Source organism: Gossypium raimondii, chromosome 12 (genome assembly GCF_025698545.1).
Source record: "Gossypium raimondii isolate GPD5lz chromosome 12, ASM2569854v1, whole genome shotgun sequence".
NCBI lineage: Eukaryota > Viridiplantae > Streptophyta > Magnoliopsida > Malvales > Malvaceae > Gossypium > Gossypium raimondii.
Genome location: NC_068576.1, coordinates 26201684 through 26217197, shown reverse-complemented (window position 1 = coordinate 26217197; position 15514 = coordinate 26201684). Strand labels below are relative to the sequence as shown.

Sequence of the window (15514 nt, the reverse complement as noted above, 5' to 3'; positions counted from 1 at the left end):
CCATTAATCAAGAAGCTCACAAAGAGCCTTTAATCGGGAAGCTCACAAAGAGCCATATATCGGGACGCTCATAAAAGCTGTGGTGTGTCTACAACACTTACAGAATCACAACCAATCGGGACACTCCGAAGAGCTATTAACGGAAAGCTCGTAAGATTCATATAACGGGAAGCTCGAGAGGGCTAATAACAGGATGCTCATGAGAGCTAATAACGGGACGCTCTTTCGAGCTATGGTGTGTCCGCAACATATGTAGGACTACAACCAATACGGGAATCCTGTATCCATCAAAATTCATTATTCAATCGAGACTTAATGTTTGTCGGGCATTGCCGAATATGCGATTAATTTCATATACATATCAACAATACAATCACATACATACAATTCAATTAGCACATATGAATTCTTAATTTAGTTACACGAACTTACCTCGACAATTGTTCGTGTACGAAAAATCTACTAATCCGACACTTTTTCTTTTCCACGATTTGATTTCGTATTTGATCTATCCGGATCTAATTGAGCCAAATAAGCTTACTACCTTCAAGCTCTTCTAACTAGGGTTTCCATGTAAAATAATTTGGGAAAGATGATGAAAAAGATGATATTTTGTTATTTAATCATTTATCATCTTTTATTATTTCCACTTTCTAATTTAGTCATTTTCTTTATTTAATTTTCCATGGTTGAATCATCATACTTATCTACTAACTCCTCTTAATGGTCTATTTGTCATATAAGGATCTCAAATTTTGAATTCCATAACTATTTGATACTTATAGCTACTAAAACTCAACTTTTGCATTTCATGTAATTTGATCCTTTTATCAATTAAACATGTAATTAGTAAAATTTTCTTAACAAAATTTTATACGATATTCCTATCATATGGTAGACCATAAAAAATTTTAAAATAAATTTTCTTATGGACTTAGATTTGTGGTCCCAAAACTACTATTCCGATTTCACTTGAAAACAAGTCATTACAATAAATACTCAAATAAACTAAATTACTTATCCTCGATTCAATTCATTTATAGCATAACTCAGTAAATATTTTTATTAATTATTTATAGACTCGATTCATTAAAATAAAACTCGAAGCAGTACTTTTCGACACCACTGTACCGGGTTGTTACAATATCCTATGAGTCCTCTTAAGTCTACAATGGGCTAAATAGTAAGAAATAATAATATAAGATTTTGAATGAGGAAATTGACATGTATGTGATATGATAAGTGGAAGTGGAAACCATTATGAAATGTATAGGACATGAAACTGAATTGAATAATATGTAAAAGTGTCGAGAAAGAAGTAAATAAGTATTCCTAAGTTAGGAAAATACAAGGTGAGATGTGATATAATTAGTAATTAAATGAAATTAATAAAGTAAGTATAGTAAGTGATATTAAATCATGATTAGTAGATAGAGTAAATAAGTGACAAAGTATGATAAATTGATATTGAAATGAATTTATAGGGTTATTGAATTAAACGTTAGCAAGGATTAAATTGGAATGATTGTAAAGTTAAAAGTGGTGAAATTGATGTAAGGGGACTAAATTGAAAGAGTGTAAAATTAGAAGTGTGAAATAGAAACATTTAAATTTAATTCTAAGTCATATTAAAGTGATATTTAAGTGAATTCCTAGCGATTCTTGAATTTCATATTGAAAAGAAAGACTAAATTGAAAATTATATATATAAAAGTGAATAAGTGTACTAAGACTTTGAATTAACAAATTCATGTGTAACGATATATATAAGTGAAGTGTTTATGATACTGAATTTAGTTTTAAGTGATATTAAAGTAAAAGTAATGAACATTGATTTGTAAGAAAATAAGGACTAAATTGTAAATAGTGTAAAATCTTATATGTCATTAATTGATAAACGATAGTAATGAAAAGTAAATAGAAATGTCCTAGTAGACAAGATATGAACATGTTGGATATGAATGGAAAGTTACACTTTGGTACAAATCGGTGAAAGAGTAAGCACCTCTAACCCGTCTCCGTCGCCGAATTAGGGTTATAGAGCATTATCATACAAATCAGAACAATTAACTTCAAAACTATACAACAATTCAAGTTAAGCATACTTCCCAATATCTCATTGCAATCATACCAAACATACACATTTGGGCCTTAAATAGAGCCTTTGGGGCCCTAAAAATAATTTAAAAGCAATCCGGGATCAATTTAAAGCAAAATGGAAAATTTTGGAAAACTATAAAAAAATTAGGAAACAGGGGTCACATGGCTGTGTGGCATAGCCCATATCGTGTGAACATATGAAGTAGGGACACATGGTCGTGTCTCAGCTTGTGCGTTCGCACATGTGTGTATTCGAAATGGTGACACACGGTTGTGTCGTAGATCGTGTGCCTATTCGAAGTTGAGCCACACGGCCGTATCGCTAGACCATGTAACTCACTAAGACCAATATTCAACAAAAAAGGGAAAACATCACTTATTTAATCCCAAAATCAATTAGAATATCAAGAAACAAAACAAAAAAAAAACTCAAATTTGGAATTGTGAAAAAAGAAAACCCCAAATCTACAACAATTTTGTTTGCTTAGAAGAAACTACAACAATAGAATCTAAGGTACTTGAATCATCAACTCCTAACCCCCATCAACCAACCCTTCAATCCTTCATAATACTAAGACCCTCAGACCCCATGGGTGTAGAAAATGATTCGACAAAAGGCGAAATACCAACCACCATGGCTGTAATAGCCAACCCATCAAACATAGCAAACCCAATGTTTTGGATTTTTAATGTCAGTTTTTTTTAAACCTATTTTAGAGATTTGAAAAGTGAAGTTCATCATACCAAAGAGAAGTAATGGTCGAAGTTACAAGATGATTCAACAATCGAATTTTTAAATCGGTGTTAGAGAAGTTCAAAAGTTGAATGCATTTTATGGCTTTATGGCTTTTGAGAAATTTTTCAAGAAATCTATTCGGAGCATTCAAAAGAGGGAATGGAGAGCAACAATTAGGTGCCACTTTCGGGCCAAAAAAGTGGTCAATCATGGTGGCATGGGCTAGGTGCTGGCTAGGGTTGAGAGAGGAAGAAGGAGAAAAGAAGAATATGAGGAGAAATGGGGAGAAGGAAAGAAAAGAATTTGAAAAAGAAAAGAAATTGGGCAAAATCATTTTTATTATTTTTGTATATATTTTTAAATTTATTAATAATTTTCATTTTAATTTTTAGATGATGACATCATTTTGATGTCACTAATGACATGTGTCGTTGTCTGATATTGTTACTTGTCTGGGACTTAACGGTGTTAAAAAAAGTACCAAACTAGTTGACAAAGAAATAGTTCGGGTACCAATCTGTGATAAAAAAATCTGTAAATACCAATCTGAAAGAAGTGGACAAATTCAAGTACCAAATTTATGTTTAACCTTATATTTTTAATGTGTTTATATCTTCTAAATATTGTTTGATGAATAATTTTAATTAATATGTTGTTATTTAGAGAAATTTTTTTTTATAAAATACATGAATAACTTATGCATGACATGTGTTTATATATAAATAATCATAAAATTATTATATTGTGTTTTATTTATTTTAATATTTCTTTTTAAAATATTAATTAAAGATACTCAACAATTTTTTTAAAGTTCCACAACCAGTGTCTCAAATAATAAAAGTTATTGTGGATGCAAAATTGAGTTTGGAATCGTGTAGTGTGATCCTTTGATTTGGTCGGCACCGTAGATGAAAGGTGCAGGGTGTGGTTGGATTTCCGCAAACTTAAAACCATTTTCAGTTATTTCACACTTTTTTCTCAAAAAAATTGATATCAATTTTGTTTATGGCTGAGGAGTTGGTTTGAATATTATCCAGTTTTTCTAAAACCATAAGAGGCATGCTAGTGGACATAAATGAAATCGAAAAGAATAACGAAAGAGCTAAAGGTTCACCTGAAGGAGGAATGCTAGTGGCTAGAGACGAAAGAAGCAAAGGAGGTCGGGATTAATGAGAGGGGCTATCAGGCTGAGTGAGAGCTTTTTTGAGGTGAGAAAATGGGAGGGTAAAATGGAAACAAGTCATCTATTCAATGGGTATTCATTGAGGATGAAACGGAATAGGAATGCCCCCTATTCCATGCATAAACCCATAATGAAATAGACCCGTAATAGACATTCCAATGAACCAAACATTGGTTTGTGGTGGGCCCACAAAATTGAGTTGTAATGGATAGCCATTACAATCAACCGAACATGGCCTAATTTTTTATTATTATATAAAAACATAACATTAAAATAGATATAATTTTTAAAAAAAAATTCTTTTATACCTGTTACTTTTTTTAATTTAACCTTTGAATTTGAATTCTATTAAATTGTGATCAAGTGACATTATAAAATTAAGTTATATCATTGTCTATAATTTTTAATAAATTATATAAACTAAAAACTTTAATTGATGATGTAACATAATCTCAAAATATTATATCATGCTTTAATGAAACCTAAATTTTCAGATCATATTAAAATTATTGTCAAATTTTAAAACTAGTATGAACAAAAATCCAAGATAAAATTAAAAAAATTTACCAAATTTAAAAATTAATATTTACTTTTATCCTTCTCATCATTTATTTTTCGTCTGTCAACTGACCTGAAATATTATTAGGTTGGGTTGATTTTTGTTAGATTATTATTACATTAGATGATAAATAATTGCATAATATATATTTAAAGTTAAATTATGGTTATATCTTTAAATTTGAGAAATAGTATCTATATTTTAATTTGAAATAATTTGATTCTTTTACATATCATTATTATTTAATTAAATAATTGAAATCTTAATTTTTCCGATTAAAATATTAAAGTAGAATTTATTTATTTTCTTAAAATACTCATTCTAACTTAAGTAAAAGTGTTATGGAAACTCTTGTATTAGGAGTCGGATTAAATTTTATCTCTTCTACTAAGAGAAAGATAAATTAACCTCGTACGTTATAAAAAGTACAAACCGACCATTCTATTAAAATTTCCATCTATTTATTATGTTAAATAATTATTTGACCTTTTAAAAAAATTAATGTAAGTGACATGAAATTAAAAGATAGGTCAAGGTTAGGTAAATTATGTCTCATGTACTAGAAGATAGATTGCAATTTACACTCTTTAGTCAAAATTTTCATTCATTTCTATTGTTAAGTGATGACTAAGCTGATGGGACAACTAAACAGTAATGTGTGGTGTGCCACGTATACTTCATGCTGATATGTTGTTTGGCACGTCAGCAAATAATTAAAAGATTAAAACTTATTCCAACTCATAATATCAAAATAAATCTTTTTTGTTAAAATAGTTTTTTTTTGTGTGTAAAACTTCACGTCTATATTTTAATCTAAATATTTAACAATAATTTAGACTAACTAATAATATTATACAATTATAAAAATAAATTATATTAGAAATTAAAATATAAAGATTAAATATCAAATTTAAACATAATAAAAAGAAACTGAAATATTACCATTTTCTTATAATTTGAAAAAAATTAATTGGACGTGTCAATCTTATACGGCTTTCCTTTTATATATAATTTATTTATAGATGGATTAATTGTAAATTATAATATAAAAATTAAATCTCAAATTTAAATATAATAGAAAAATTGAAATTAAAATATCATCATTTTCTTATAATATAAAAAATAATGCGACATATGGATATAGTCTTAATTTTTTTAACCTAAAGTGGTTTGTTATGTTAGATGGTGGTGTCACACTTTAAATTTTAAAAGTAAAATCTCCGATCGAATTTTTATGTGTAAAATTTTTACATAAAGTTAATATTGACAATTCAATCTATTTTCTCCTAATATTATAAAGTGTTACATATGTCACACAATGAATTCATTATTTAACGTGGAACATCACTTTTTAAAGGAAAAAATTACAATATTTTTAAAGAAATAAATATCAAAATTACACATTAGTTTATGCTAATGTCCCATAAATTTTAATTTTAGATTTTGAATTGATCTAATTTTCTTAAATTATTTAAATCATTATCATTGTCACTCCATTTTACGTCTATATATTATATATACACATAATTATATTTTTAAATATATATAATTGAATTAAAATTAAAATTAATATATTTATTTTTAAATATATATAATTGAATTAAAATTAAAATTTAATTGAGAGAATGATATCAAATTAAAATTCATCTACCAAATTATATAGACTTTAAAATTATCTATTTTTTAATAATTTTTTAAAAACAATAATTTAACAATAAAATTGGGAGAATTGTGTGGAAAATCAATGGACACAATTAGACAAAAGCTAAACTAGATATTTTGTTCTTATTTTCTTCGAACTTTTTTCCCTAGTGAAATATTCAGTTTCATAGGTGAAGTGAGAAAGCTCTTCGCTTTGGTTAAGAATGGCTGTACTAAACCATATATCATTGAGACTAACTTCAACAACAGCAACAATCTCTCAAGAACAGCCAACACCCAACCCCAGGCCGACCAAAGTCATATTGCCCAAGAAGAAGCCGCTTAAATGGTCTACAGGTCTGGCTCCAGGGGATTATGGCGGACCGCCCACAACCACCAAGCTTCGCAAGTACTGGGGTGGCGAAGAGGACGACCCTTTAACTTCTGATGACTTCATTTGGAACAAAGACTTCGTTGGTAGAATGAAGAAGCTAATTCAGGACCCTGCTTCTGAAGACTCTTCTCTTCAATCCTCTCCTGTTAAGCTCCAATTTTGTTTCTTCTTTCCATTTAATTGTCTTCTTCTCACTATGGGGTTCTTTTTTTTTGTCAATATTTATGCTTTTTTCTGTGTTTTTGTAATTTGATATCTCAATTGGAATACCATTTGTGTATATTTTTGCTGATCTGATAAGTTTATTGTAATTGGGTCGGATTACTATCTTATCTTGCTCATTCTTTATGTTATATAACTCAGTTCATATGGCTTGGTGTGAACAGGAAGAGCCTTCTGGATTTTTAAGCTTAAATCGAGTCATGAGCCTTGACAGGTTTGTGCCTTTAAGCAACGCGGTTTATTTCCTGTGCATGTTTCTTTCTTCCATTTTTGTTGCTGGTGTTATTGATTCGTTTGTAATTGAAATTTTGGGAATATAAATAGTCTGGAAGTCGATCTGAGCAAGGAACTTGCAACATCTTCAAAGCCTTTGTTACAACAGGCTGTTGAAACTTCAACTCAAGTAAGACAATGGTCTTTATTTCCCATCACAACTTGTTGCTCCATTTGAATTTTCTTTGTAATTACTGCAATTTTTCTAATCTCATTTATTGGAACAAAATGACTAGCAGAGCAGTGGCAGCATGTCGCGCAAATGGAAATTAGTACCAACACGGCATGAACAAGAGAAGTGGGATAAAGCAACAAAGGCTTCAACAGGTGGCAGTGTAAGTTATATTACATGTTCCACCCGCTGGTTATTAATAGAGCTTTGATCAAGAAAACACACAGTATTGGATATTTTAGACTTTGAAGCCCACATTTGACTTTGGTTCAAAAATAGATGTTGATTTGATTCTTGCCATTGCCATATGGAAGGATACTTCCATTTTGCATCTTCTGATTCTGTTTTTGTTCTACTGTTAGGGTGTGATGCTTCGGGAACTGCGACAGCCTCAAGGAGACCCTGAGGTACTGGCTGCTCAATCAAGGGAGCAGTACTATAAGGTAGTTGGCTTAGTAGCTTATGATCTCTTCATCTCATTTGTTACAGTTTCTCTCTGTTTGTATATGTGATAAGAGATTTGTTAAGAATTCTATTCTATTTATAACTTTTGGAATTCCTGTTGCAGTTGAAAAAGAAGATGCAAGTTCTCACCTTGGTTATTGGCGGTTTTGGTTTAGTCTCAGCATATGTTTCTTACTCTCCTGAAGTTGCTGCTAGGTTTGTACCTTTCTGTATTTGTTTTAGTAATTCAATACATTATTCAGAACATTCTTACCTGTCCCTCTCCGCTCCGGTATTCCTAATGTGATTAGAAATTTTAACTAATAAGTGGTTGCTTCTGGTATTTGACTTTCTGTAGCATCTCTCTACATCTAATTCTCTCCTTTTCTCCTTTTTCTGTTTTAATATTTTGTTACCTGGTCATATTAAACAGTCTAGCATATCAGGTACCCACTACTATAGGCTACCATGGCAACCATTATTTAGAACCTGAACCTCAGAGCAACATTTATCATTTCGCATATAGTGATTGAGAAGGGAGAATTGCTGATTATGAATTCTAGCACTGGTGAATTTGTGAGGGAACATAACAAATTAGCATTTATTCATATTCTGTTATGAGCCTTGGCGTAAGATGTAGTCACAGGTCTAGACGAGGAAGAATTCTTGCTTTGACCTATGGTTACTTAAAAGAGGCAGATTCGTCCTTGACTAAACCTCCAAAATTTTTTTGATAAAATAGTTGCTTACCTTCTTTATTTCATATTGGCAGCCTTTTATAGACTATTAATAACAAAGGAAAGAGCCCTAATTGACATAAAATACCAAGACCAGAGTTTATAAAGGAAATAAAAACCTAATATAATAGAGAATAAGTAAAACTAAAACTCAAATAAAAACCTGATATAATAAAGAAAATAAATAAAACTAAAACTCGAATTGCTGCTGTCTCCTTTTTCTGTTCGTTCTCTAATATTGTTTTCCAATAAAAGCATCCACATCAGTATTCCCCCTCACAGAGTTGAGCTTGTCCTCAAGCTCAAATTCAGAATAAGCTTCCAACTTTGTCCAAAATCATCTACCTCATTGTCATCTTGCTTGCCTTCAACATCTGGTACTTCTATCCAAAATAACCTTTTACATTTGTGTCCCATGGAACAAGACTCATCACAATTATAACACGTCCCTTAGATTTCTTTCTGCCATTTCTTCCCGTGTCAATCTCTTAATAAATGGTGTGGAAGAACCTATTTTGTCGTTGTTCCCTGTTGGTTCTGTTGTTTGTCCCCTTCCCCTTGCAATGCTCTTAGTTGTTGGAATGATTGAATTGCTGCAGTGTTTTGGGAAGTTGGCCAGTTTAGGATGGTTCAAGACGACAGTTTGGAAGAGACCTTTTGTTTAGGTTCCAATGCTTGAGCCTTATTCATTGCAACTCTAAGGTTTTCCGGTTGTTGCATCTCAATATCAATTCTAAATTCCTCTACCAACCCGACAGTAAAAAGGTTTACTTGTTGTCGAGGTTTAAGATCAACAGTCTTGGCCAATAGTGATTAAAATTGGCGTTGATATTCCTCTACGATTCCAGTTTGTCTCAGGTTGGCAAGTTCCTTCAAGGCGTTATTACTCATAGGTGGCCCAAACCTCACATGACAATACTCTTTGAAGTGTCCTTAATAAGATCTGCCTCCTCTTCTTCCATTTGATCAAACCACAGTTGCGCCTCTCCTAAGAGATGGAATGCAGCTAAGCCTACTTTGCCTTCTTCGTTAGCCCGTTGATTGCCAAAGAATTTCTTGCATATTTTCAGCCGCCCTATAGGATCTCCAACACTATCATAAGTGGGAAATTCCATTTTAGAGTATCGTGGCACCATGCACCCACCTTGTTGCAAGTTTGAATACCTTTTTTTGCCTCCGCTGTTGCTCTGTTCTTCACTATTTTTCTTTGAATACCCTTTTGCTATCTTTTGGATTGAAAGAGATAACACCGCCATTTGCTCCTTTAATGCTCGTTGCCTTGTAGCCATTTGTTCCATGAAAGCATTCAACTTGGCTGCCAAAATCTCTTTGTCACCCACAACTGAAGGCTCTGATACAAAGTTGTTATGAGCCTTGGGCTCACAGGTCTAGACGAGGAAGAATTATTACTTCGATCTATGGTTACTCAAAGAGGCAGATTCGTCCTTGACTAAATCCCTTCCAAAAATAACGTTTTTTTTATAGAATAATTGCTTGAAATTCCTGACTTTTGACTACCAAGACTAGAGTTTATAAAGGAAATAAAAACCTAATATGATAGAGAAAATAAGTAAAATTAAAACTCTATATAATAAAGAAAATAAATAAAATTAAAACTCTAATTGCTGCCGTCTCCCTTTTCTATTCCTTCTCTAATATTGTTTTCCAATAAAAGCATCCACATCATATTCCTTCTATTGGTTAGGATAAACAATATAGAAGAGAAGAGAGGCTAAAATAATATTGAGCTACATAGGATCTTGCATGGCTTTGTTTTTGTTACCCTATTTAATGGCTGGACCAGTTAAAAAGTGTTTCAACCACTTTTGAAAGTGTTGAAATTCGAACCTTATGATCGGATTAGAACTTAGCTTAAAATTTAAGGATAATATTTGTTATTTATGCATTTTGTGGCTTTTTGGATCCTAATATACACTTATATACTAATTTCAACGAAATCATGCCACCATACACTTATATACTAATTTCAACGAAATCATGCCACCACTAACTTGCTTTATGTGGAAATCCCTTTTGAACTGATAAAGCTCGTTTAGTTGTGATTATAGGTGGAAAAGGTATATTAATTTTATAGTTCAAGCTTATGTTGTTGAGGTTAAAATTCTAAAATTAAGAGATCATTGTTCTCTCCATTATATTTGAAGCCTTTCCATTATTCCTGACTGCAGCTTTGGTGCTGGGTTGCTTGGTTCTTTGGTGTATATCCGTATGCTGGGAAGTAGTGTGGATTCGCTAGCAGAAGGAGCAAAGGGGGTTATGAAGTAAGTATTTTGTTATTCCTTAACGCTGAGATGCTTACAATCTCTACTTAACTTTCTGGTGGAATCTTCTGCACTGTTTTGATATCCTTTGCACCACATTGAACAATATGACTACATGCTTAACTGATTAACTTAGCAACCATAATTTCATTGGTAGTTAACTATGTTACTCGAATATCAGGTGTTAGTGTCAGATACAGGCGTGTGTTTGACACTGGTATGTTCAGTTTTTACTAAGGTCTTGTTCGATAACTCGCTGAAAAAAATTAAATCAATTGAAAATTAATATTTTCAGTGATTTAAGTTGTTTAAACACGATTGGTAATCCATAACAAAAATCATCTCACAGAATTTTTCTATAAAAAAGTGTGGAAAACGATAAGTAGATAAAGAGCTACTTAGTATTTATTTTCTCTTAACATTATATTATCCTTTAAAGATTTACGTTTAAAATCTAGCTTTGTTTAAAAATGTGAAATGTTTAAAAAGTAAGGATTAAAATGTAAAATAAAACTTTTATAATTCAACTTTTACATTTATCAAACAGTCTAATACATTTTCTACTTAATTTTAAGTAATATACCAAGATTTTATAACTTAAGTTCAACACTTAATTTTTCAATTTATCAAATGAGAACTAAGTCATTATATATATTTGATGGGTCTCTAGAGGATAATATCCTGTAATCATGTCTGCACAACTCTTTTAGAATCCATATCTGTTTATTATTTGCATTAAATATGATATTACTCAAATTTGAATCTGAATTAAATAACATTATTGTGTAAATAGTTGAATTGTATAAGTCAATATCTCCATTAAGATATTGAAATCCATTATCTAAATAAAAGATTCGAATACCCAAATTCATTATCCACATAAGTAATGCATAAGTATAGCAGATTGAATGATGGATATTTGATGGTTAATACCCATATTCGCTCCGAATAATAATCATAATGTCCAAATCCGAATATTATTTGAATCGGCAAAAAAAACAAATTGGATACCTGTAGATATCTGAATCTACAATATCCATTGCCAGCCCTATGACAGATTACTTGTTCATGTTCCAAGAAGATACTCTCTTGCTAAAACATTGAATCTGCTAAATTCCTCGAGTGTTGGGAAGATTGGGGAGGGGGCTGGGGACGAGATAAAGGTTCTGTGCATGTAAGAAATTACTTTAAGAATTTTATTAAATTGAATTATTGAGTGTTATTCCAAGTAGGCAGCGTGCACATGTTAATGTATTCAATTAGAGTGTATGTTCCAAGAAGCCATAACGTTGGTAGCAAAATAGAACTAGAGAATTTGTTTTGACTGCAAAGATACTCATTAGAGGTATTTTGATTATTAATATACCTAAGGTAGAATGTCTGATCCAAGTTCGGAAATAAATTCGTTCTTAAAGTAGAGACAAATAGTGGTAGCAAAACAGAACAAGAGGAGGTGTCTTTCTTCTTAATTGTACCATCTTGATCCATGTTTCCTCTGTTATGGCTTCGTACTTTTCTTATAATTAGGCTTTAAGCTATTTTGTTTGCATGTAATAACTGATTTCACTTAAGTGATGTAATGGAAGTTGGTTGCTACTTGCTTTTTGGAGCATTGTCACAATATGCTGTCTCATACGTGCCGAGAGCAAGCCTTTATGTGCAGTGTCAATAGAATTAACCTGGAAGCAGCAGAAATTGCTCTGTATATCTTTCCACATTTGTTCCATCCTAGTCTAAAGTGACTGGATTTCACCTTTTAGTTCATTTTGAGCTTTGCTTGCAGGGGGGCAGTCGCACAGCCAAGGCTACTAGTTCCTGTTGTATTGGTCATGATCTATAATCGTTGGAATGGGTAAGCACGTTATCTAAGCATTCTCGAGTTTCTGTGGTTTGCCTAGCATGGAAATCCCATGTTAAACCATGCTGACAACGGATGTGTTTGTGATGGGTGTAGGATCCTTGTCCCAGAATATGGATATATGCAGTTAGAATTGATTCCAATGTTGGTGGGATTTTTCACATACAAGATTGCAACATTCTTTCAAGCTATAGATGACGCAGTTAATGTTGTTGGGGGAAAAAGAGAGGTCTAATATTAAAACACAATTGAAGTCGTCTTAGCATTCTTTATCATAGTTCATTGGAAAATGCTTTGAAGATGACTGTAATACTTATTCTTGTACAATTTCTGTAAAATGCTTTGTAGATGTCAATCTTAGTGATTTTCAGATTCAGAAAAGTCCACTTCGCCAAATTTCAACCTTTAAGGGTATGATTAGCGCCTGACCAATATGCCAAAATTAGATTAGATTGGGGGTATGGTATTTTGAAATAAAAAAAAAATTATTTGTTTGTAATAGATAAATGATGTTATGAACTTTGACTTTTTTTTAATTAATATCGTTAACAATTGGTTTTGCGATTTAAAAATCTGATAAGTAAAGAGATTTAATAAGTGCATAATTTTTGTATTATTTGTGATATTTCTCTTTTTGAATTATGTAATTTATGTTTTTAATTATATTAATTACATATTATTTATTATTGATTTAGGGAATAATTGGATAAAAATGAGCTTAAAGTTTATTTTTGACAAGTTTTTACTGTTTGAACTTTTAACACAATGCGGTTTTAGTATTTTGGCCATAACTTGAACTACAGAATTCCATTTTAGGCCCATAATTTGAAAGATCTATTTAAAACTATTTCACGGATAAAGCCCCAAAATGTTAGGAAGGCACTAAAAAGTGTTTGGAAAGTTTGGTGCGGAAATTGTCAAGAAACCTAAAAAACTACTACTTTATTTAATTAAGGGCACTTTTGTATTTTCTCCATCATATTATTTTTGTCCTATAATAGACATTATTAAATTAAGATTAGGGGACTTAGACTTAGCCGTTCTTAGTTTTATTTTATGGGTTTCTAAACCTTCTTTTCTAGTTAAAGTAATATCCAAAGTTTGATTCTATAAGTTTGTGGGATCGAATTGCTTTTAATCTTTCTTTACTCTTTGGTATTTGCATATTTTCTAATTTAATTACAATTGTTCAAGTTTGTTAAATATTTATTTTAGGGTAACTATAACCAATTTATTAAAGAAGATTGAAATTCATTTTGTATCAATGATGAAACGGAGAATTTACTTTGGCTAGAAGCAAATCTTAATCTTAATTTTAAGTCTTTCTTTAAACAAAATCCCCTTATTTATTTTATTTGTTTTAGTTGAATTCCTATCGTTCTCTACGAATTTGACCTTACTTATTGCTTCTACTAATTATTTTTGTTCAAGTACATTTTATTTTCAGCGGCTTCAATAACCGTGCAAGTTTAAATTTTTTTAAATATAAATTGCGGAATTAAATTTTAATGCAAATTTTGGTTAAATATGAGGAAGACACATTAGGGGTGAGTAAATTGATGGGAGACTACCTCGGACTTTAATTTGGATTTTATTTTTATTCTTAAATCTCTTGAATGGTGCTGGAAAAATGGGACAGGATTGGACTAATATATTAAAGAAGTCTTCATAGGACATGGTGTTTACACAAGCAGCTATATATTTTGCGGTTAAATAAGTTTTTGATAGTTTTAGTCATGTTTGATTCATTAAAATAAAATAAATATTGGTGAGAACGAAATGCATGACTATTCAACACGCTACACATTACTTATGCAGCAGAAATGGTTATGGTTGTTTTTTTTTTTAAATAATTAACTAAATAAGTTGGGTGCCAACATCTCCATTGTCAATACCTACCACTAATTCTGATGAAAAAGGTTCTCATTATCTTCCATTTTTGTATATAACACAATTGTTTTTAGTATCAAAGCTTCCCATCCAATTCACTTCTTCCTTGAATCTCTATTTTTTTAGTATATGCCGAACCAAATAAATAATTGATTTTGTTAATTTAGTTGAATTCAATTTTCAATCTCTAAATTTTGACATCATAAATCTACTTAATATATCTACAAGTGCTTATCAGAGGGGAATGTGTTGTTTTGTACTCACATTTATTCAATTAAAACAACAAGAAACTTCTTTCTAATAACTATTTATTAAAAGTCGCTGTTTTTTCTCTTATCAAAAGAATTCAATTTAAAAGTAATTTAAAAAACTATCTAGAAATGAAGCATCTGAGAATGTGCCATACCAAAATCACTATTCTATAAGTGAAAGACTAATTTGAATGCTTTATGTTATACCTTTACAAGAAACCACATGTAGCAAGATATCAGGCAACTTGCAAGCAACTTTCCACGGGGAACAATTTACATACAACCTTTCCTTGGGGATCATCCGTAGCAATCCCTCGCTTAGGACAACCCACAAATGACCCCCGTTGCACCCTATATAAACTAGATTGGGGATGACCCACCATGCAACTCCCATGAGAACCATTAAGCGACCAACTTTGTACAACCCCTAAGACGAGAATACCAAAGCAAATCACACATCATGCTATATGACAACAATTGACTTGTAACAGTCCTATCACCTGGCCAATCTCCTGATCATGCAAACCCCCCTTATTGTTAGCTACATGGCATTGCAAGACAAGGGATGACTATAACACCCATTACCCATCCCAATGTACAATATGAGTAAGAGGTGCTACTGGAGCTCTTTCATGCTTAAATAAAAAAATTCCTTTAATAAAACTTAATTTAGTATTATAAAATCTTTGTAAAATATTTTATAACATTTGAGAAACGATAAAATAAAATTTGAAAATATTTTGGGTCATTGAATACATGTTAAGACCAATTT

At 31.2% G+C, this 15514-nt stretch overlaps 1 protein-coding gene across 2 annotated transcripts; it reads left to right on the top strand.

Annotated features, from left to right (window-relative positions):
- The first annotated feature begins 6323 nt into the window (after positions 1-6323).
- Positions 6324-12982, top strand: LOC105763583 (protein CONSERVED ONLY IN THE GREEN LINEAGE 160, chloroplastic). 2 transcript variants are annotated; one of them, XM_012581837.2, is made up of 9 exons: positions 6324-6758; positions 7000-7049; positions 7160-7238; positions 7348-7443; positions 7643-7723; positions 7849-7940; positions 10651-10743; positions 12527-12595; positions 12698-12982. In XM_012581837.2, exons 1-9 carry the CDS (start codon positions 6444-6446, stop codon positions 12834-12836), a joined length of 1014 nt encoding a protein of 337 aa, XP_012437291.1. In that variant the 5' UTR covers positions 6324-6443; the 3' UTR covers positions 12837-12982. The 2 variants fall into 2 exon arrangements, with proteins under 2 accessions (XP_012437291.1, XP_012437290.1); XM_012581836.2 differs by having other exon boundaries at positions 7345-7443.
- Positions 12983-15514: the final 2532 nt, after the last annotated feature.

Coding starts and splice junctions, on each gene's coding strand:
- LOC105763583 (XM_012581836.2), top strand. CDS start 6,444: ATGGCTGTACTAAACCATATATCATTGAGACTAACTTCAACAACAGCA. Junction 7,239..7,344: donor CTGTTGAAACTTCAACTCAA/GTAAGACAATGG, acceptor CAAAATGACTAG/CAGAGCAGTGGCAGCATGTC. Junction 7,941..10,650: donor TCTCCTGAAGTTGCTGCTAG/GTTTGTACCTTT, acceptor TCCTGACTGCAG/CTTTGGTGCTGGGTTGCTTG.